Source organism: Colletotrichum orchidophilum (genome assembly GCF_001831195.1).
Source record: "Colletotrichum orchidophilum strain IMI 309357 chromosome Unknown Scaffold_12.1, whole genome shotgun sequence".
In the NCBI taxonomy this organism is placed as follows: domain Eukaryota; kingdom Fungi; phylum Ascomycota; class Sordariomycetes; order Glomerellales; family Glomerellaceae; genus Colletotrichum; species Colletotrichum orchidophilum.
In genome coordinates this window covers 479,930-502,598 of record NW_019172968.1, presented here as the reverse complement: position 1 = coordinate 502,598, position 22,669 = coordinate 479,930, and the positions used below count along the sequence as shown (strand labels likewise).

General features: G+C 53.7%; 4 protein-coding genes across 4 annotated transcripts; 3 read left to right on the top strand and 1 right to left on the bottom strand.

The window, feature by feature from the left end:
• Positions 1 to 8,656: 8,656 nt before the first annotated feature.
• CORC01_02277 (uncharacterized protein) lies at positions 8,657 to 10,772 on the top strand (the record flags this gene model as incomplete). Its single annotated transcript, XM_022613928.1, has 2 exons — positions 8,657 to 8,950; positions 9,045 to 10,772. The coding sequence occupies 2 exons, from the start codon at positions 8,657 to 8,659 to the stop codon at positions 10,770 to 10,772; spliced, it is 2,022 nt and encodes a 673-aa protein (XP_022479722.1).
• Positions 10,773 to 13,105: 2,333 nt separating this feature from the next.
• CORC01_02276 (fungal specific transcription factor domain-containing protein) lies at positions 13,106 to 15,828 on the top strand (the record flags this gene model as incomplete). Its single annotated transcript, XM_022613927.1, has 4 exons — positions 13,106 to 13,386; positions 13,465 to 14,449; positions 14,536 to 14,787; positions 14,851 to 15,828. Coding segments are annotated over 4 exons (2,496 nt in total), but the record flags the coding sequence as incomplete, so codon positions are not given.
• Positions 15,829 to 15,908: 80 nt separating this feature from the next.
• CORC01_02275 (amino acid permease) lies at positions 15,909 to 17,809 on the bottom strand (the record flags this gene model as incomplete). The annotated part of the gene is made up of 5 exons (XM_022613926.1): positions 15,909 to 16,725; positions 16,786 to 16,954; positions 17,013 to 17,288; positions 17,418 to 17,494; positions 17,562 to 17,809. 5 exons carry the CDS (start codon positions 17,807 to 17,809, stop codon positions 15,909 to 15,911), a joined length of 1,587 nt encoding a protein of 528 aa, XP_022479720.1.
• Positions 17,810 to 18,556: 747 nt separating this feature from the next.
• On the top strand, positions 18,557 to 20,915 carry CORC01_02274 (copper amine oxidase; the record flags this gene model as incomplete). Its single annotated transcript, XM_022613925.1, has 5 exons — positions 18,557 to 18,894; positions 18,988 to 19,564; positions 19,639 to 19,764; positions 19,826 to 20,670; positions 20,756 to 20,915. 5 exons carry the CDS (start codon positions 18,557 to 18,559, stop codon positions 20,913 to 20,915), a joined length of 2,046 nt encoding a protein of 681 aa, XP_022479719.1.
• Between the last annotated feature and the right edge of the window lie 1,754 nt (positions 20,916 to 22,669).

The following is a 22,669-nucleotide window of genomic DNA, read 5'->3' as shown; positions in this document are numbered from 1 at the left end:
CCCTCCTTCCCTCCTCCTCCTCTCTCTCTCTTTCGTGTGGGTGGTTTCGATTAGTATTGTGGTGTTACCCCTCTCTTATTCTCTTGTTCTCTCACCGAGTTATGGCGAAAGAAAGCAACGCGAGGGGCCGTGTCCTGCTAGTAGCCGTTCAAGACACGTTGATTTACCCTCTCGGCTTGATTTGAGAAAGTCGGCGTTTGAAAAAGCCATGCGAGTGCCATGCCGACGCCGCTTAGGCTTGGTCTTGGTATCTTCCCCCCCCCCTTTGTCTACTACGTAGCACAGCCGCTGCACAGAAAAAACGACAGACGAGCTTCGTGCTTGGCGAAAGGGGACTTGGGATGGAACTTTGGAAAGTGATGCCGTGCCAAGACCGGTAGAAGTTGACACCGTATAACTACAGATTGAGTTCAGGTGGTGTTGTATGCAAAGGGCCGATGATCAGAAATGAATTATATAGAGTTTTTTTTACTATTTCCAGATTTCTAGGGGAGTCAAGTGAATCGTAAAATAAGATGGTGATGTTGATGATCCTTGGCGGTCAGAGCCGTTTCGGCGATAACGAGCGTCACCTATGTATGGTCGTAGCGTTGTGATTCGTGAGACGGTCTATCCGTAGAAGCGGCAGCGAAAGCGAGAAGGGAAACATCGGCCTCGTGGGGGAGGAAAGATACCAAGGAAAAAACCCACTTCAGCATTGTCGTGTCGTCGTCAATGTTCGTGCCTGCGCACGACTCAGGGCAAACCAGCAAAATACCTATGAGAGCAGCAAAGGACTGACCGCACCTGCAACGTTTTAATTTGTAGCGGCACAGGGTGCCGCGAGCGCCGCCTGTAAGGGGAACAACGGGCTAACGAGATGCAGAACAGAGTTCGGCGAGGGTTGGCAAACGGAGCGCTGATCAGCCATAGAGCTCTGGCGCCATTTCCGGGCAACTCCAGCGCTCAAAGCTGCCATCCAACTGGGAAAGGTGAGAGACGGAAACAATACACCAAACCTTGGGATTGGGATGGGAGGGGGGGTGTGGAGGAGGGAGAACGACCCGGACCTGCCGGGGATAGCCCCACCCGCAATGCCAGAACCCGTCTGATGACGGGAGATTGTCGCAGAGATGCTTGGGTCGACACCTCATCTCTCCCCTCCCCGGCGGTCAGAGAGACTTTGCGGGTTTCTGCCAAACTATGGGTGTTTGGCTGAGGGGCTTCCTTGGGGTGGTTAAGCTGGGAGGGGGGAAAGACCCAGGAGTGGGAGAAGAAGTCGGGACTTTGGGACCCCGTTCAGCTCGAGCAGCTGGGAGGAGCCGAAGATGATCAACAGCGATGATCCCTCGAGGCGGAGCTGTTGCGAGATGTGGTGCGGGACGATCCCAAGCTTCTTTGGGGAGTGGGATTTGTATGGAGACGATGACTTGGATGTTTGCTTGGCTGGTATCCGTAGTCTTTCTTCCCAGATATTGGACATTGAGCCTCTGGAGACTTGGAGGGGGGGCACGGGGGTTCGAGGGACCCGCTGCGGTTTGCGTGCATTTTGACAAATTGAGTCTGATGGAGCAATGGAGCAGGATGGAGCCAAGATTAGGTACTGTCTAAACGGAGTTGCGAGATGAAGATGACGCTAGGTGAGGGCGATGCCGTGATGGGGAGAGAGAGAGAGAGAGGACTGACACTTCCATGTTCCTTGGCCCAGGACCGGGTCACGAGTGAGAGAGTTCGTTTGAGTGGAGGAGAGGCCTGGCACACACCTGGGCAGATGAGACGAGACGAGACAAGACTGGCCGTGCAAAGAATGGCCGTGGTGGACGTGGTGGATGTAAACGTGGACGTGGACAAGGAAGTGGGTATGGATGAGGTGCCGCCACGGACGGCTACGTACCGCTCTCTCTTCCCCCCGAAGCCAATTGTCGGGGCCCGCGGGGCGGCAGCCTCACTTTGCGGGAACGAGCCGTAGCCAATCGAGCTTCGCCCTGTGACGCTAGTCTTCTTTTAGAGCTGCGTGGGCGAGCTGTGATTCGTCAAAGCTGTGTTCGGCCAAAAGTGGGGATCGAAGCTGGGGGAGTTTCCAACGCCGGGTCTTGAGTCTTGACTTTTCCAAGTTGAATCTTGACCCTTGGAGGGACTTGGAAGAGTTGGAGAGAGCAGCCACTGAGGCACCTCGTGGAGTCGTGGACCACTTCATCTTAGTCGCCGGGCAAAATGCTGAAGAGCGGCTCTTCAGTGGGCTTTGATGCCTATTCTTCACTAGCGTCTGGTTTGCGGCCTGCCGGCGACATCATGGATATAATTCGGCGGTGGACGGCGGTGGATGGCGGTCTGGTGTGGGGGTTTTCTACAGCGTTCCTGGGACGCTGTCGTGGCTGTCCCAGACTCCAGGTGCCTCGTGGTGAGGTGAGGTGAGGTAAGGAATGGAGGTATGTACCTTTCTGAAGGTAGAGGTACGTACCCTCGAAAACGAGGCAAACAGCCGTCGATTGGACCAACATCGCCAATGCATCACATTGGATGCCACTGGACGAGGAGGATGAGATGCGTCCAGTGACCGTCATCCGTATCGTCAATCACACAGAAGAGACAGATTCGGCCGGCGTCACTTGTGGGTGTTGTGCGTGGGATGGGGATTGGGCTGATGGGATGTTGCCCGTGCCGTGGCGTGTGCGTGCGTGGTAGGTATCTCTCTCATACTATCTCTCGCACGAGTCTGCAAGCCACCTGCAAGCCACCGCTCGACAGGGCACACTCTTGCTGCTTAGGCGTTTTTTTTATTTTCTTCCCGACTCTTGGATCTTAGGAGGTTTTGCTTCGGTGCATTATTTTGGGCACTTGCTCGAATGGTATTTCGGCGGGTGGTGATACAACGGCGACGATGGGGGGGGGGGGGAACCAGGCGTTTTGATGGTGGTGGTCAGCGAGCATCCGGGCGTCTGGGGTCCAGATCCAACGCTCGTCGTCGCATCACTGCCGCTTCGAGAAACAGCAACATGTGTCGTTGGCGATGGTTGCCCATCAACGTACGGTTCTCTTGGCTATAGTAAACACATGCAACCGAACGCGCCAAAGGGTAGAGAGGGAGCCAGGCCCCTCGGTGTCTATCGTGCCTGAACATCATGGACAGAAACTGACCGAGTGCGTCCGTGGGTGTGGGCATGGTATGGGGTGGCATGGCACGACCGCAAGCGAGGGGTTGGATGTGTTGCGGGATACCGGTATCTCACAAGACTCACACACTTTTGTCTTGCGAGCTTGCCTCTGCCATCTCTCCATGTGTAATAGTAAGTGTCCGTGGGCCCCGCGGCAGGCCGCATGTCGGTGCGGCGTTTCTGCGTGATGGATGAAGCCTAAAAGGACCCGAAGGAGGTGGTGATCTGTCAATTTGCTTTGCCTGTGCCCCCCCAAAAGCGTCGACCAACAATGACGAATGGTGTCATGATCTGTCTCTGGGGTTTCTTATTCCTCGGGCTGAGCAGCGCACTAACTAGTTCGCTAAACCCCCTTGAGTCGGAATTCCAAGCAACAAAATTCTCTGCCGTCATATTGGAATTTTGCTTTTTTTTTCTTCTCCTCACAAGCCCCCCATCTTTTGGTAGTGCATCAAACATCCCGCGTTCTGCTGTGTGTGTGTGTGTGTGAGTCTTTGTTGTCTTGGGGAAATGCATGCCGGAGTCCCTTCCGATCCCCCCGTCCCTGGTCCGGACTTGGAGATCAATCAGATTAGGTAGCCAGGCATGGGCCTTGGTTCACCAAACTCGGGCCCCCTTGCGCAAGAACATGTTTGGGGATGTCTTGCACTCTGTTGAAAGGGTGACTCGTGTTGTTCTGTAAAGTGCCTATATTGGAATTCTTCTTTGGTTCCGTACCGGTATTGTTTGGTTTGGGTTTGTCCAACGTTTGAAACGTTTCGTCATTGGAGATTCTATCAATTTCCCGGGTCAATTTTTTTTTCCTTCTTTCATCGCAACGTCACTAGCAGCGGAAAAATTATCGCCCTCACTTCGCGGGGCTTCTACCGTCCTAGAGTGTGAAGTTTGGACCATTGGGAAGAAATCAGCAGAGAATTCTTTATGATCCGAGAAATGGGATGAAAACCCAAGGATCTAGGTTGTCAACCAAAAGGAAGTACGGAGGAAGAAAAAAATAGGTTTCCGTCCCCCCTGATCCCGATCTCGTCCCGAAAGACAAGCAAAAGCCAATTCGCTCTTTGACCCTTTCGCTTGTGTGAAATGAGAGGAGATAAGCGACGGAGAAGTTGAAGCTCACGATTGAATTGTGAGAGTGAGTGATGAGAAGGGGTGTGTAGTGGAGACGGAGGAGGAGCTAGGAAAGGCCCGCATGAATGAACTCCAAGCTACGGCGTACGTATGTTGACGTTAAAAGGGTAATTAAGGACGAGGAAGGACGCGAATACATGAGGGGAAAGAGTTACAGAAGTCTGGACGAAATAGAGTTGATCAACCCTTTTTTTTTTTTTTTTTTTTTTTTTTTTTTTTTCTATTTTCCAGTTACACCACTTAAAATGGTATTATGATTGTTACTTGATCAAACAAATAATAGAACACACCACCCTACCCACACGCTCATATTTTTTTTTTTCTTTTTTTTTTTTTTTTTGTTTCAATTTACGAGCTGCCACACTTGAAAGGTGGTGATGATGATGATCATGTCCAACAAGTTTAGTAACGTCCCAACCTAGCCAGTGGCTGATACTTTTTTTGGTCCCGTCGAACAAGCCCGGCGCGGGAACTTAAAGAAACTCAAAAGAATGGTTAACTTTTACGTGTTCCCCTCCTCATTTTCCTTTTTGGCTTTTTCGGGCTGGCATGGGCTGTCGGTCTAGCGGCGCAACCGCGTCAGAAAACCTAACGGTCAATGGCGCCAGGGACGAGTCATGTTGTCAGTCGGGGGAAGCGTGTATGTGTGTGTGTGTGTGTGTGAGAGAGAGAGAGAGTGTGTGAGATGTTCAAAACGGCGGGCTTTGCGGTAAGACCTCTCTCCCCCTCCCGAAGCCACGCATCCCACCCAACGGCAAGGGAAACTTGTGCCCGTTTTCGACGAGTATAGTTTGGCTGGTCTGGTTTGATCGTGGTCTGGTCTGTTCATTATTGCGGATGATCTTCATGCAGTCAATATGCGGGACCTCGTCGGTGGTGTGTGTTGGTGATGGGTAGTGGGCCTTTGTTGCCCACCGACCGTTTGAAGCGGCTATAGTGCTCGCGCGCATTCTTTTTTGCGCACAGTTGCGCGCGATGGTCACCGTCTTAGGATAAGTCGCGGCATTAATACTCCTTGGTGTTTCTCCCACAGAGGGGTTCGATCAAAGCCAAGGGCACGGGTGAAAGTCAAGCATGATGGGCAGAGTCAACAAGAGTCATTCACATCGGCTTGGATTGTCAGACGGATGCGGGAAAGAAAAGAAGAATGGACGCGCGGTGTTTGCAACAAGAGACGGCATCGTAGGTGTTGAGGTGTGTTGCTTGGACGGCATACGGAGTTGAAGGGCGTCGAGTGTGTCCACGCAAAAAACAAGACACCACTAGCGAGAAGTATGGCGTGGCATATCTCATCGCATCGCGATCTCGTTTTTTTTTTTACCGCCGGAAGAGGATCCGCAACGGTGGGCCCTGCTATGTGAAAGTTCGGGACGATCACGATGTTGGCCCATTCAGCCAGGTTCATGCTGCATACGTGTTACTGTGTAGTGAGTGTTCGTACTAGGCTACAGTAAGAGAAAGACGGAGTGACAGTAGCTCTCAGGCGGGCGGCCGGGCTTTTTTGAGTTGCTTTCGGGCCCGGCCAGACTGCGGCTGTCCACGTTTTCTTGGCCAGGTTCCTCTCAATGTGACAGACATACATAGTACAGCACGGCGGCCCGAACCCCAAGCTGCGTCGTGTGGTGCTGTAGTGGTGATGAAATTGGGGGACCTTGTAAATGAGCTTGACCTCGGACAGTGGACTTTTTTGATGAAGTCAGGCCATGATAGTCATCACTAGGGAACGTTATGGCAAGCACCAGGCTGCGTTTGGAAAGGCTCAAAATTAAGGTCGCGCGCACCCCCCGGGGGGCCAAGATTGACAATGACAGACGGGCCCAGCGCTACCGGCCTGCGGCATAGACAGGCGCGTGCAAGAGTATAGAGTCTAGAGCCTAGACAGCCCAAGCTAAGGACAAGGTTCCTGAGCCGTGGGTTCAGGGCCAGTCTCAATACGGACAAGATTCAAGATGAAGGGGGCTCAACTGTGAGTCGCTGGATACGACTTCATCTTGCTCATCCTCGTAGCTTAGGATGAGGGTGGTTCATTGCGTATGCGCGTGGAAAGTGTGAGGAGGGAGAGGGGAGGGGGGGGGTCTGTGGGCGAGCTGAACGGCAGCCAGCCGGGCAAAAGTTGGAGAGCTTGCTGCCCAGACCAATTCTTACTTCCCACGGTATCAAATTAGAGGGATGACAGAGAAAGAGATAGAGATAGAGTGAGTGAGTGCGAGAGTGAGAGAGAGAGTGTGTGACTCGGCGACCCAGAGCAGCAGCATCAATGAAAGGAGAGATGATTAGGCGTCGCACCCCTGCCTCACCCGCGCTAGCAGACGTGTTCGGTGCCCACACGCCCCCTGCTGACCAGCCAGCATTTACACCCACACACCCAAAAATACCACGACTGGGTTGAACTGGAAACTGGGACAAAAAGTCGTCACCGAAGCCGAGATGTGCGGTTGGAACCTGGAGGGCACGTTCTCAAAAGAGACGGGAGACAGAACTGGGGGAAACTGGAAACGCCGTGTGCGACGACGCTTCGTCGGCCTGGTGTGTTGACGGGACGGGCAGATCCCAGCCAGCCCTTTCCAGTGGGTGTGTTTACCTTTTCCTTTTCTTTTTTTTCCCTACGTACTATGGTAGTACTTGCTTAGTGGAGACAACGGGCGGCTCTGAGTTCCGTTAGGGAGTGAATGCAATTGTATGAATTTCCATCCAGTCGCAGAGCAGCTTTTAGTCTGTAGGGTGGTCCACCTCTCTGTCATTTGGAGTATGACTGTCTGAGTGATGATGCTCTCTCTCACTCACTGAGCTCAATGGGGCTCACTGAGAGGACGGATAGTGTCAGAGCGAGAGGGGCGGTGCGGCTGCATCCACTTTAACCTTCTTTCCTCGCTTCCATTCGTTCTTTGCCGGCCTTCTGCCGCCGCTTGCGATTCCGCCTGCGTATTACGTAGTATGTACTATGTAAGGTAGGTACTACGGATAGGTATCTTTTTTTTTGTCCTTTTGGCTGAGCTGGTTGTGTTGTCTGCTATCCCTCATCCTCCAGCGCGCTGTCGAGAGTTCCATTTCTCGTCGTCCCCTTATCCTTGGTGGTGCCGGTGGTGATCAACCACTCGTGGTCTTGATCGTCCCTCCCACCGCTCGTCCCACACCCCCCTTCTTCTCGTGTCCTGTTCACCGCACCTTTGACCGCCGGGCAGAATAGCAGCCCAGCAGCCCATCAGCAGAGGAGCAGCGCAATCAATGCCTTGGCCTTGATTGCAACACCGGAATTAGGTACCTGACAATAATAACATCTGCCATGCCGAAAGAGCAGCCAAATTCGCTGTATTCTATATCGTGTCTGCTATTGGCGGCTGTTCCGTTTCGGCCAGCTCATTACTACCGTCACCTCTCTCTCTCTCACTCTCACTTTCACTCATTCTGTCTCTCACTCTCACTCTTGCTGTCTCTCAATCACACCGTCCATCCATCCATCCATCCAACCCCAATGCTCCTCGGCCAATCCAACCAAACCATCCTGCCGACAAGACAGAGACACCCACCCCCCATCCCGTACACCACCACCACATCATCGCAACACACACGCACGCACGCACGTCCACCACACACACACACACACATCCTCACACCCCCCTCCCCTCCCCTTCCCATCCACCATCCACCATCCACCCTCACATCCTCAATCCCTGCTCGTCTAGCGTGCTCTGTCTTGCCTGTTCCACCGACATTACCAGCTCGCTGTGGAGACGCCGCAAAGCCTCACTTCCATGACTGGGCATTCGTCGCGCTGCTGATCCTGTCGACTTCTTTAAACTACTGGCCTCTCGCCGTCCGCCTTCCCGAATTCTTCTGCGATCGTCTTCCTATTCGAAGCCACAGACTTCCCTGTACCATCGATCATCAACTCGCCTCAAACCGCCTCGCCAAATTCAAGTCAACCTTGAGTCCTCCTGCTTGCACAAATCTTCGAGACCCCTCCCCAAGCAATCCACCAGAGAGAGAGAGAGAGAGTCTCGAACACCAGGAAACAAAACTTGACGCCGCCGGGTCTCATTTGTTTCGCTGCGCACCACCTACATAGAAAGACAAGAGCCAAACAACAACGTTCTGTCTTGCTTGTCTCGCTCCAACAAAACAATTAATTTTCCCCGCCCGGTTTCCACAAGTCGTCACTCGGGGGTCCTTGAATGCGTTGGAGAAAGAAGAACGAGGCTGCAGCAACATCGTGTCACATCACACCTCGTCTACCATCAACGTCTAACACCACACTCTCTCTCCGTGTCTTGACTCGGACGGCCTTGGATTCCTCAACCGAGTGGGAGCCCGACACGCTTCACTTCCTTACCATACCAAACCCACCGTAGCTTCTTCGCCCGTCACCCCGCTGTTCTCCACCGACTTGATTCAACATGAGCCATCCGTACAATAACGTCCAGGAGATTCAGAGGCAGATGCAACAGAAGCAGCAAGAGTTGGCAAACCTCCAAAACCTTCTTCTTCAGCAACATGCATCCGCAGCACCCCAAGCTGCCCAGAGCAACTTGAACCTGCTCCCGTCACAAGGGGACTACCATGTAGATGCCGCCGCCTCCTTCATACAATACCAACAACAGCCCAAAGTCACCCCTTTGCTCAACCGCCGGGCCACAATACCTAGGAGCAAATCCAACATGGGCTACGCTGCCACACAAACAAGAATGATGGTAATGCACCACCACCACCACCACCACTACTCCCGTCATCACCATTGCTCGTGACTGCCGTGAACCAAGCATCCGTGCTAACAAACCCTCCTAGGAGCGCACCAGTGATGACTCGCCCCATCCCATGAAGCGCGCGAGGGTCATGTCCCAGCAGCACCCCCGCGCTACGCCTATGACGGGCATGTCGAGAAGTGCTTCCAACAGATCAGAAAAGTCTATCCCCTTTGTCGTCAAGGGCCCTCTGCAACCCCTCCAGACGTCAAATAACCCCAACCCCATGATGGACCGCTTCTACCAGGGCCAGGACGACCCTCATGTCCTGTTCGAGTCCTCCCTACAGCGATCGCCAACAAACCGACGCCACTCAGGCCTATCGCCCGTCGAGGAGCACGCCGTCTTCCCAGAGGTTGGCATGAACCCCCTCGACTTCCTCGCTGCGCAAGACGAGAGCATACCGTCTCCCGCCATGGTCCCTCCGCCGCAGAACTTCCTGACACCCTACGACGGCCGCAACTCGCAGGCCAGCCTCATGAACTCGGCTTGCCCGTCAATGAGCTCGGGTACATCTGCTGCCGAGACCCTACCTTTGACGAGGGAGAATAGTTCCTTCGACAACCAGTCACTGAGCGGCGCGTTCGGGATGACGAGGATCAACTCGGCACACTCGCAAGGCGCTGCCGACTTCATGTCTCCTGAGGTCTACCCTGTGCCTTCTGGCACCTCGCCAAATAAGTCGGACTTTCTAGCCTACGTTGGCGCCGGCGCCGGCACCAGCCTCTCGCCTCAATATGCCCAACAGTCCCCCATCGACGAGCAGTTCCTGACGCAGGGCTCGTCGATGATGGAGCGCTCCATCTCTGCTAACAGCACGGCATCCACCAAATCAAGCACCGAGCGCAGGGCAAAGGAAGCGCGCCTCCAGCAGATCCAAAATGCCAACCGCACAAAGATCTGCCCCAAGCCCCACGACGCCATCAAGTCTCAGTCCGCTAGTGCCAAAAAGGAAGGCAAGGTTGCCGTGTCAAAGGGCAGCTACACTCGTCCCAAGCACCCCAAGGTGTTCTGTGACATGTGCACCGATCACCCCGACGGCTTCCGTGGCGACCATGAGCTGCGGAGGCACATCAACGCGAAGCATGAGGGTCTTGTCAAGAAGTTTGTGTGCCGCGACCCCAGCACGGTTGGCATGCAGAGCGGCGTCCAGGCCATTAACCCACTCTCCAAGTGCAAGCAATGCGTCGCTCGCAAGCAGTACGGCGCCTACTACAACGCTGCAGCTCATCTGCGCCGCACTCACTTCAAGCCCAAGACACCCCGTGGCAAAAACAAGCGGGGCGACGACGAGGAGAAGCGCGGCGGCAAGGGCGGTGGTGACTGGCCCCCCATGAACGAGCTGAAGCAGTGGATGGAAGAGGTGACTGTGGCCGCCGACGACGAGGCCGCCGAGGGCGAAGGACAGGAGGAAGACGAGGAGGAGATGCTGGCGACGGCCCAACAATTCGACCCCTCCATGTCGATGGACCTGTCTCTTGGCCACATGGGCGAGAACATGACCTACGACTTGGGTTTCACGCAGTCCTACCACATGCCTGAGTTGGCGGCGATCGACACGACCCAGGCATCGTACCTGGCCGTGTCCAACATGCCGCTCTCCTCCGCGTCAGAGGCCTTTGCTTTTTCGCCGTTTGGTCATAACTCGCCAATGACCAATGGTCTGTCACACGAGACAGCCTTTTCCATCTCGTCATCAAACACCGTTACCCCCACCAACTACCAGGACCAGATCGTGGCGGAGGGCTTTGAAGGATATACTGCCTACTAACCTGCCTAATTGGGGATGACTTGAATCCTCATTTAATTCTCTATTCATTTCGGAATCATTCAATGCCATACCCCTCGTGTGTCGCATTCTGCCGCCCCCGAAATCGTGATGGGAATATTGGGTTGATGGGCCGCGCTCAGGCGTTCATTGGGCCGACTTTGGTCGGCCTTTTTTGCCTGACCCGGCTCTGCCCATTATCGCCCACCACCACCGCCGACCGCTGCAGGGTCGATCAAGAAAAAGAAAAAAAAGATACGAAATAAGCGAGAACGAGTCTCTTTCGATTGGCAATCATGTCATGACATCATGATCATCAGTACAACATGGCTGCCGGGTTGTCGCTCAATCGGGTGGAAACACTTGACGGTAGTGTCACACGCGCGCAGCCGGATCTATTTCCATCTTCTTCGGTTCTCAACTCTCTCTCTCCCTTTTGATATTCCTCACGTTTTGTCGTTCATTTTCTATTTTTATCTCCCTTCTCAACCGGCCGGGTCGAGATACGTTTCACAATGGCTCAGTGGAATGCGGTGACAGCATTTCGCGCCTCATGAGCCGAATGCCCTTGGTGGTGCAACCGAGGCCCTTGAAAATTGCTGTATATATACACAAACGGCCACGTTTTCGGACGACCTAAAAAATCCAGCGGATGGATCCAAAGGGGTGGTAGGGAGGCGAACGGAACGTCAACCGTCGCTTCCCCGCCCTGGAATGGTACACAGGCGTTGTTTCTCTCCGCAAGGAGAGGTCGTTTTTTTATCTTTGAGTTTCTTTTGCAAGGTGTTGGGGACTCAGGAAGGGGGTACTTTATGTTTGGGAACATGAAAGGGTTCGTCCCGTAGACATGTATATATATACATGGGTTGATTGGTTGGGCAATACGGCACAGCACGCGCTTTCTGCGTTGGATGGGTTTCGGAATCGGAGAAGACATGGTGGCAAATGTCCTACTGTGGTGTATAGCACGAACAAGCAAACTGGGTGTTTCCATCACCTTTTACTTCATGATCTGTTTAGAGAACGTGCCATGACTTCCCCTCCGTGTGTGATTGCCAATCGGATCTATACTTTGCTAGCGAAGGGGGGTCGGTGACTTGCGGGCGAGGATGGTGGGTTTTACACCATTCCGATCAAGACGTTTGAGCTTTGAAGGATGCTAGTAGCAGCGATTAATCGGCAGTTTTCTTTAGATGTGCCTTACCCTAGAGCAACTCGAGCAAGCACTGGTCTATACAGTCTCTTTGGTCGTGGTTAAACTAGCGGATGTCGTGTGTGTGGTGGGGAGGGAGGGATGTGATACCCAAATTCACCCCAACGTCTAGGGAACGGCCCACATGGCACTTTTGGGTACCCCCGATTTGACTGTGAAGTGTCAGCACCTCGCACAGGAGTAGTGCATCAATGAAGCCTGTTTTTTGTCCCATCTCAGGTCATGAGACGACTAGGCTGAGCGGACTTTTGTAGAATCTAGTGCGTTGGAGATGGACCCCCGCCTCGCCGGGGTTTTGTTGTGAGTTTCTCTTAGGTAGACTCTTTATATAGGCTCAACTTGGGTACGTCGGAGGGTTTCAACAATCTTTTCCGTGCTGGCAACAGATTGGAATCACCAGGAAAAAGTTCCTTTTTTTGCTTGGTCGAAGCAAAGTCAATTGAAATGATTGCAATACACAAGCATGCACGTTCATGCGGCAGTGGCGTGCCTGGATATTCACTGACATACTCAAGAGGAGGATTTTCAGTTGCTTGGATTCTGACAGCTGTTCGTAGCTACGACTGCAGCGGTGGAGGCAGAGACTTGGTTTGTTGAAGGGCCTTGTTGAGGCCAATGTCAGTCTGATTGGGGAAGAGAAGTCGGCTGGGAATATTGACTGGCTCGCTCCCACGGATTTCCTAATTGAAGAGCACACCATGCCATTGCCTAGGTTTCAGGAAAAGATCGCCTCCATCTTCATGTCGCATCACGATATCCTCGTTGGGCAGTCAACAATTGATGAGCTTTCGAGTTTGAGAACAGTACGTTGGCTTCATGTTGCTAATCCATCCTGTCAAGTCACTGTATGATCTTACGTGGAACATGCAGCACTTCTGGTCAACCCTACATTGCTACCTAGTCTGAACAATCACTATCATTCGTTCATGAGCTTCTAGACTTACAACTTAGTAATGCCACTAGCCTGATGGCTGTTGAAAGATTCCAGGTTCTCCGACTCTGCGTTATCAGGTCCGATTGTGCTTAGACCCTGAATCGCGGCCCGGAAGGACTGATAAGGAGGCAGGCGTTTCTTTACTAATACCCGCCGGAACGCTCGCACCCCCCAAAGTTCCCCCAACAGACCTCGGAACCATTCCTTTACATCGTCCTCCACAGCGCACGCCCCCTCCCCCCGGCGATTCCGACCGACTTCATCTGTTCCGCGGAGCTACGACCGTGCTGCCCCGGCTGCGACAGCATTAAGCGAAAGCACACCATGGGCCCGGACGCCGACGCAACGGAGGCCGTGACGCCGCCATCGTCGGCTGCGGGATCCGCATCGGTTCAGAAGCGCCCAGTCCCTGCGCCTGCGTCTGCCGAGGTGCAACGGGCCAAGAGGGCCAAGTATACCCCCATCGCCTGGTAAGATGGACGTGCACATACACGTCAGTGAAACCCCTCACCGGAGAACGATCAGCTGACTAGATGCGGTTAAAAAAGCAACGAGTGCAAGAAGCGGAAGCTCAAGTGCATCAAGGAGGACCATCAGGCCGTGTGTCGGCGATGTCTCTCCAACGGCGCCGAGTGTATCTTCATTCCCGGTCCGCAACAGACGCCGCTGAGAGATCGCGAGGTTACCCATGAGAGAGATGAATCCATCAACCCGTATGAACCCCCGCAGTGTCCTACCGTCAAACCCTGTTGGCCTAATCACCACGACAGCTCACAGTACAAGAACCTCAGCGATGAGGTAGCCACGCTTCGAGAGCAGGTCGCCACCCTGACCTCGTCCCTCCGCGAGCTCACCGGCAAGATCACGCACATCAGCACGCGGTCGCCAGCGGCCCTCGTCGGTCCGCAGCACCCTAGTCCTCTGTACACGAGCGAGTCCAACCGGCGGCCTAGCGAGCCGAGAGAGCCGCAGTTCGTCGGCCCGACGAGGTCGGCGTTCAGTCTCCGCATCGCAGAGTCCTCGCTCTCCCGCGTGCACATCCAGGCGCGCGATGCGTCGCCGAACAGCAGATCGGCGTCACCGGCTGCCTCTGCGAGGGCGGCGTCTGAGGCTTCGGAGCATCCTGCCTCGCCGTCATCGTCGTCGCAAAAGGACCTGGATTGCCTCTTGACGTTCGAGGCTGACGAGGTTCTTCGGCTGCTTGATGTCTATCAGGATGATATTGAGTCCGTGTACCCTTTTACCAATATGAATGATGTCTCTGCGAGTTTGCCCCATATTCTCGACTTTGTCAGGACCCAGCAGAACCCGCCGGCAGCGGCGGAGGACTCGGCCACTGCCGGGGATCGACCCAGGATTGAACTCAAGGATGTGCAGATTGTCAAAGTAGCGATTGCCACGTCGATAGTGATGGAGGCGCAAGGGCAGAATGCCATCAGCACGAAGCTGGTTGATGCGGTGGAGCCGATCGTGTGCCGCGTGTCTGGGGAAGCTTTCATTGACCTGAAAGAACTCCAGATCATGACCATGCTGGTGAGTTTCCTGTCTTCATCTTCTGCACACGATACGCAGCTCCAAGGCTTGGTGGGCTCTTGATGTTCTCGCTAACTCGAGAGTAGAGCATCTATTGGTTTCATTGCGGCGAGGAGTTGCTGGCGTGGAGATCCATCGGCATCTCTGGGCGAGAAGTCTTGGAAATCGGGCTTCATCGTCGCGCCATACTTCTTGAGAACTTCAAGGATCCCAAAGAGAGAGACTTGGCTCTGCGATGCTTCTGGTGTGTATATGTGCTGGACCGCCGATGGAGCTTCGGCACGAGCTTGTCTTTTGGGCTTATCGACCGCGACATTGATCCCGAGTTGCCGGAGCCGGTAAGTTTCTCGACGTTTCCCTCACCTTCTTGGAGACTTCAATGCTGATTACTACGGCTCAAGGGAGACGAATATCCGTACCTGAGATGCATGGTGGCTTATGGCAGGCTTTGTTCGAAAGTCTGGGAGGCGCTTCCCCCTTTCGAGTCGCCATCTCAGTTCATTCCCAAGGATACCGTGGCGTTTCTCGACTTCATGACGCTGAACTGGCTGAATTCGATACCGGAAGATTTGCAGCTTCGGCATCCACGACTGGGTCTTGCGCCGAGAATCCAGCCACGCAGCGTGCATCGCCTCCGCACCCTGCTCTACCTGCGAGGGAATCACATGCGGACGCTCATCCACCGCCACCACGTGCTCAGCACCGCCAGTATCAAAGCAGACATGCAGAGCGCGAAGCTCGTCACGGAGATTGCGCTCGACACGATTCAGGTGCTTGTTCATTTGAACGAGACGAGCGACATTTACGCGCGGCAGCAGCATGCCTTTAACTACTTTCTGATGAGCGCCTTGGCTGTGATCCTCCTGGCTGTGTGCCACGCACCAGGCGTCTTCACAGAACCTTGCAAGGAAAAGTTTTTGAAGGCTGTGCAGCTGGTCAAGGGGTTCTCCCGTCACGGCCATGCCAGTCGGAGGTTGTGGAAGACGATTCGAGGCCTTATGCCGAGCATCAAGTCGTTGGGCCTGCGCAGCGACCCTGAGAAAGGCGAAGCCCTTCCACCGGTGGAGAATGGGGAGACGGATCCGAACGAAAGCCACATGAACGGATTGGAGCAGACTGCCGGCCAAAACGAGCGCGATGGGAGACGGGCGGAGGCCGCGTGGGATGCGTATGATGCGGGCCCACAAACAGCAAGCTCCATGCCGGACATGTTTAATATGGGAAACGATCTCATGAACCTTTTTGACGCGTTTGGTCATGCGAATGCTGGGCATCCAGCGCCATCAGACTTTCCTGTCGGGTTCTTTGGAGGCAACGAGCAGGGGATGTCACTTGGGGATCCGGAGGAGATTTCACGGCGGTTCCAAGGTCTGATTTGATACACATTCATGAGAGACCCGAACATCTATCAATTACAATACCGCTATTCAAGCTCTAAACTTTTGTTCTTTGAGTGTTTTTAAACTGCCACATCTGTGTGAACGGAGACCCCGGTTACAACGTTGTCAACCGACGGTACCTCGAACTTTTTCCGACCAAAGGAGAAGTAGTAGATTACGCCAAAGGCTAGCCACCCGGCCATCACAACAATCGAGTAGTTCATGTTCTGTGGGGTGACGGGCATCGCCGAGGGAAAGGTGCTGAAAATGATCACCACAGTCATCCAGATCAAACTGATGACGTTCAAGATGGGACCCAGAACAGGACCCAACTTGAACGGGCCGTAGTCGGAACGGCTCAAGTTCTTCCTGCCATGCACCAGCATGTACACGATGGGGATGATGTAGCTCAAGTACATCCCGATGATGGCCATGGACAGAATGGCGTTGAAGGCGGTCGTGTTGCCGAGGTAGATGAACCCGAGCAGCATCTGAAGGACGGTGACGAGGACGACGGAGTGGACGGGGATTTGCTGGCGCTTGTTGACCTTGCTGAGGTAGTGGTCGTAGGGCGTGGCCTTGTCTCGGGCGAAGGCCCACAGCGTCCGCGAGGTGGACGTGATGCCGGCGACGGTGGCTGCCACGGCGGTGAGAATGATCATGAGGGACATGAAGGTGGCGCCGCCGTACGACTTCGTCACGTCCATGAAGATTTGCATAAAGGGGAATCCCGTCGGGGTCGAGAGGAGGGCCTCGAGGGGCCCGGTGCAAAAGAGGAGCACGGTGCCGTAGACGAGACCCATGATGCCGTTCACGACGACGCTGCCGACCATGGCGATGGGGACGTTTCGGCTGGCGTTGGGCATTTCCTCGGCCAAGTGGCATGCGGCGTCGTACCTGTGTAGATTGGATTAGTGTGTGCGTGTGCAGGGGATACTAGCGGGAGGACGAGCGTACCCGAGGAAAGGATAGACGGCACTAATGAGTCCGACAAGCCATGAAACGCCGTCACTTTCCCAGCCGCTGGAGTTGACGAATTCTGTAAAGACGAACGAGGCCGAGTTCTTGGGCGCCATGACGCCCAAGACTATCAGGATCGACAGGAAACCAACGACATGGAGGACACCTGAGATTGTGAGCCACGAGCCCTATCTTCAAAGCAGAGGATACCAAAGTTTGCATACCGGACATCAGATTGGCGGTGGGGAGAAGTCTGTGGCCCCAAATGTTCATGACCATTCCGTACACCAAGATTGCCCAGTAGAACAGCATGCCCTGCCATCTTTCCGTTACGTACGAATCATCATTGAGAATAATGAGGGCCTGGGTCTGGAGGCCGGCTGCGAAGGCGGCCGAGGAGGTCAGGACGACCTGGCCGCCCACCGAAATCCAACCAGTTGTGAATGCGGCTGCGGATCGAGTCGATGGAGGGCATAGAGCAGCGACCCAATGATATTGACCTGGAAACGAGAGGGAGAGTCAGTCTTTGGTGTTTTTTGTGAGGGCTCTTCAAGACTTTTCTTTCAATCGACCACCGTATGAAGCTCCTTTGCGGAAAATCTGTAACGGGAGGATTGGGGAAACTTTACCTCCAGCAGTCGGATAAATAGAAGCAATCTCTCCGAGCGATGAGGCGATGCAAATGGTGCAAATAGTGGAAATGATGCTTTACATGATGTTAGTCCTATTCAGTGTCTCGCCAAGAAAACCCCCTGGTCCCATTTTCAACTTACAGATTGTAGAACAAACAAGGGGCACCTCCGCTCACTAAAGCTGGTGCAACGACTGTCGACAACGCCTCCCAAGTTGCCATGAGACAGAGACACAAAGCTCCTAGGGCAGGCAGCGAGAACTGTCTCTTCAACTCCTGCGTATGCCCGAGTTGGGCGAGGCGCAGGTCGTCGCCATTGACAGCGTCGGTCTGGGACTGAGAGTCGATTCTTCCTAGAGTCGCGGTATCTTTCTTCATGTCGTTGTCCATGATTAACACAAAACTGAAACTAACTTGTCTTACGATCTTACTGAGTTGACCCCTGTGTATCGGGCGATTCTCGAGTTATGTACGCCATGGCTATTACATACAAAGACGCGTTCCGACTCTCTCTCTCTTTGATCTTATCACCGAAAGGTTGTCAAGCCTTTCAGTAAGAGCGTTGAAAACCTGGCTGCCGCGAGCTCGCCCAAAAGGGAGACGATATCCTGTACCGGCGGTACCGCAGCAGCTTCCTGGCCACCTTATCTTCAGCGCGAGGTCCAATCACCAGCAATGTTTTAATCAGTAGCCAATCACAAGAGCCTCTTGCAAGCGTCCAGGCTGGAATCTTTAATACACTAGCTTCTGTCCATGGCTTATTTAGGCCGGGGTTGAAGATAAGAGAGCGATGGGGGCGTTGTCTTGACTCAGTGGCGTTCCGTCTTTCCGAGCTGCTTCCGCGATACGCACTAAGTGTGTGCTCGGAATCCCTTCCGAGAGCACTAGCAGATCGCAGTGTCTCGGCTCATTTAATGGGCCAGACTTTCGATGTTACATCTGTCTTTCCCTATCACTATCAGCAAACGGATTGTACGCATCAATATTATAGGTGGTTCCGAAACTGTCTTAGTTGTTCATAAAGACGAGAGCTTGCTCAGTCTCGACAACCACCCTGTCAACGACTCCCGGTCACACACCTCCTCAGCGACCCCCCTTCCCTTGTTCCGACCTTCCCTACTTGACCTCTCTCTCATAATGGCATCCATTCCGCACCCCTTGTCTGCCCTGTCTCCGGAAGAGACTAACAAGGCACGAGACATTGTCCTTGCGGCGCACGGCGGATCAGTTTTGGACTTCAGAGTGATCTACCTCTGGGAGCCGCCAAAAGCAGATGTGGTGAAGTTCCTAGAGCTGGAGCACTCTGGCACCCTCACAGCGTCTTCACCGAGACCGGCAAGATGCGCCCAGGCCTTTTACGATGTCATTGGCGGCGCTAGCAAAGCTCAGTACACCGAGTCTATTGTAGACTTGGGCCTGGGAAAGATCGTTGACCAGAAGGTCATTGGTTCCGAGCACCAAGCAAGTCTGACTGTGTATGTCTAGTACAGCCCTGGAACCCTTCCCTCCCTTCCCTGCCTCCCCAGGTTTCTCGTTGGGTCCACAACGCTAACAAGCATATGTGCCAGCTATGAGTTTGAGACCCTTGCGCAAGCCGTCGAGAACTCCCCGCTCTTCAAGGAGAAGATCGCACAGCTCCAACTGCCAGAGGGGTTCGAGGTTGTCATCGAGCCGTGGCCCTACGGCGCACCCGACGCGGCGGACGGGGACAGCCGCTTCTTCCAGGCACTGATCTTCGCCCGGGACACAAGGAGCGGGAACCCGGACTCCAACTTTTACGCCTACCCCCTTCCCCTCATCCCCGTCATGGACGCGCACACCAAGGAGATTGTGCGCATCGACGAGCTCGCCACCGGCGGCAAGGGCGACGCTCTCCAGGGCAAGACACACAAGCCCACCATTATCGACCACTGCCAGGAGAGCGAGTACGTGCCCGAGCTGTTGCCCAACGGCACGCGCAAGGACCTGAAGCCCTTGACTGTTGTCCAGCCTGAGGGTCCTAGTTTCTCTATCACGGATGGCAACCTCGTTGAGTGGCAGAAGTGGCGCATGCGTGTTACCTTCAACCCTCGTGAGGGTGCTGTTGTTCACGATGTCCGATATGATGGACGCCCGGTCGTGTACCGTCTTAGCATGAGCGACATGGTAAGTTGTTATGGCACACCCGAGTAGTTGTTTTTCGGTTCAAGAGCCCCCACTGACAAGATACGGTGCTTCAGACTGTGCCTTATGCTGATCCTCGCCCACCTTTCCACCGCAAGCAAGCCTTTGACTTTGGTGACGGTGGTCTTGGCAACGCAGTGAACAACCTGACCCTCGGCTGTGATTGCCTTGGTGTCATCAAGGTATGCCCTAGAGTGAAGTCCTTCTACTTGGCCATCTGAGTGTACTAATATCAATGAATAGTACTTCGACGGCGTTCTCACCGACGCCAAGGGCAGTGCCGTTGAGACGAAGAACGTCATCTGTCTCCACGAACAGGACAACGGCATCAACTGGAAGCACACGAACTGGCGCACCGGTCGAGCCGTCGTCACCCGCCGCCGTGAGCTCGTCATCCAGTTCATCATCACCCTTGCCAACTACGAGTACATCTTCAACTTCAAGTTTGACCAGGCAGCCGGCATCGTCGTCGAGGCCCGCGCGACGGGCATCGTCTCGGTTGTCAACATCGACCCGGGCAAGACGGCCCCCTGGGGCAACGTCGTCAGCCCGGGCGCCCTGGCGCAGAACCACCAGCACGTCTTTTGCGTGCGCATCGACCCCTCCGTCGACGGCAACGAGAACACGGTCGTGCAAGAGGAGAGTCTGCCCCTCAAGATGGACCAGCGGACGAATCCCAACGGCAACCTGTACGAGGTTAGGCAAACACCCATTACAACGTCGGCGGGCTTCGACGCGGCGCCGATGAACAACCGCGTCTTCAAGATCCAGAACCTCAAAAAGGCGAATCCCATTAGCGGCAAGCCCGTCGGGTACAAGATCACGCCGCCCCCGACGCAGCTCCTGCTCGCCGACCCCAACAGCGTCCAGTCCAAGCGCGCCCTGTTCGCGCGCCACCACCTCTGGGTGACAAAGTACAAGGACCACGAGTTGTTTGCGGGCGGTCGCTACACGCTGCAGAGCAAGCTCGAGGTCGGCGGCGTCAAGGACGCTGCTGACAGGAACGAGGACGTCCTGAACCAGGATGTAGTCGTCTGGAGCGTGTTTGGTCTTACGCACAACCCTCGTATCGAAGATTGGCCGGTCATGTGAGTACTTTTTTTATTCTTTTGGATGACAGGCGTCCGCCCCTTCTTGTGATGAAAGATGGAACTGACTGACAAATTGTTCCAGGCCTGTTGAGATGCTGCAACTGCATATTACGCCTTCTGATTTCTTCACTGGAAACCCGGCGCTTGACGTGCCTTCAAACAAGGACATTGGCTCGCAGTTGACCTCGGGCAGTCAGAGCTGCTGTGCGGAGAAGGAGGTTCCTATCCGGAGCAACTTGTAAAGGGGCTGTGAAAAGATTGAACCCAGTCCATGTATTTTATGAAAAGCGTTGTTTTTAGATAAGAGGCTAGAGCCTAGAGCATGAGACCCATCAAATGACATTGGAATTATTAGTTCCGATTCCAACTGATTATTTCTAGAATACTTGACCTTGCGAATGTCGATGATGCCTTGAGCTGAATGCTGAATTTGCTTAATGGAAGATTTGAACTGTGTCGGAAAATTTTGTCACAGGAGATTGGCTACGGCACAAGTATTCTTGGGAACAGTGTACTATAGCAACCCCTTTTACGCACTTATTGCTTACTCTTTTTCAGCTTTTGTTGATTTCATGTTATGTAGGAAGACATTATTTCCCAATATGAATTGAGACTGTTGGCCCAAGAAGACTCAGCAGCGAACTTCAATTTTTGAAAAAGGTGGCAGCATTGAGATGTGACGCGCTCTTGACTTGCCACCTTCACAATGATCATGGCTTTGCTTAGTGACGAACAGCAGCTGTGATACTATTCGTAGGCGCGTGCCTATCACCGAGCACTTTGGCCGAATCTGCACCTCAAAAGTCTTGCATCAATTATTCAAGCACACCGTGGTGATCTGAGCTATTATCTCTAGTGCAACCCCCAGAACTTTTGATATCGCTTGCCCCTCCTAAGCTTCATGACAAACGTAAACTGTCTCTGGCCTACATGTGTCGAGGATCTGTGTCAAAGTAACAATTGAGATAAGATAACCCCGTGTGTAGATCGTTGTCGGAATGATTCCGGCGAAGCAGAACACGTCAATGAACCCCCACAGAGATAAGAGAATGGATAGCTCGGAACCGGAAACCTTTGGTTTAGATGATTAGATTGTGTGATGGTGGCGTATCGGCGACAAGTAATCAGGCCGCTGAGACGAGAGAACCCGATTCTGCGTCCGAAATCGGGGACGTTCAAGTCAAGGAGGAGACGTGTAATATCTAAATCTGGATAATCTCATGCGTTTTCCAGAGGCAGATTTAAGTACAGCCGGGACTACTGCCTTTTCACACTCATCTAAAAGATAGCGACGAATGCTCTGCCTGATGGGAAGTGACTGGTAAGTATGCTAAGCTTTGCAGTTAACACATGGAGACACCACGTCGATGAAGCGTTGGCTTAAAGGGCGTTGGCATGATTCTGCAAACCTCTGAATAGCGAGCAGCAATCATCAGTCTTTCAAGATTGAATTCCCGTAGTGTATGTCAAGACTGAATGAACATCGAGTCACTGAATGGCCACCCGAAATCTTTGAAGCAATACTGGGCCTCTGTTAGCCAAGACCCTATATGCCATTGGAAACTTTGGCCATGCAAATGTTTGTGTCGGTGGCACTTCGCAGGCTGGCCAGATGGCATGACTTCAGCTCCTTGAATCGCTGGATGAGGAGCAGGGCAAATTTAAGTTTGGAAAAATTGTTCAGCATCGAAATTTAAATGTCCGCCCGTACGGTGGACCTGAAATACCATAGCAAGGTCGAGTGCATCCACATTGGCCGAATTGGGCCAGTCGCCCAGGGGCCATGTCATGTCCGACAATATTTGACTCTGTACGGATACGTATGTGGATTCAAGATATAGTGCTCGGGCACGATGACGGAAAAGGGGGCTGGATCGATTATTCCATTTCCATCAGCTCAGGAGTGGCCGTTGCCATTGCGTAAGAATAGGTGCTAGAGACGACATGAACACTTGATGATGGAAAGCAGGTGATTTGTATTGTAGACAGCACTCGG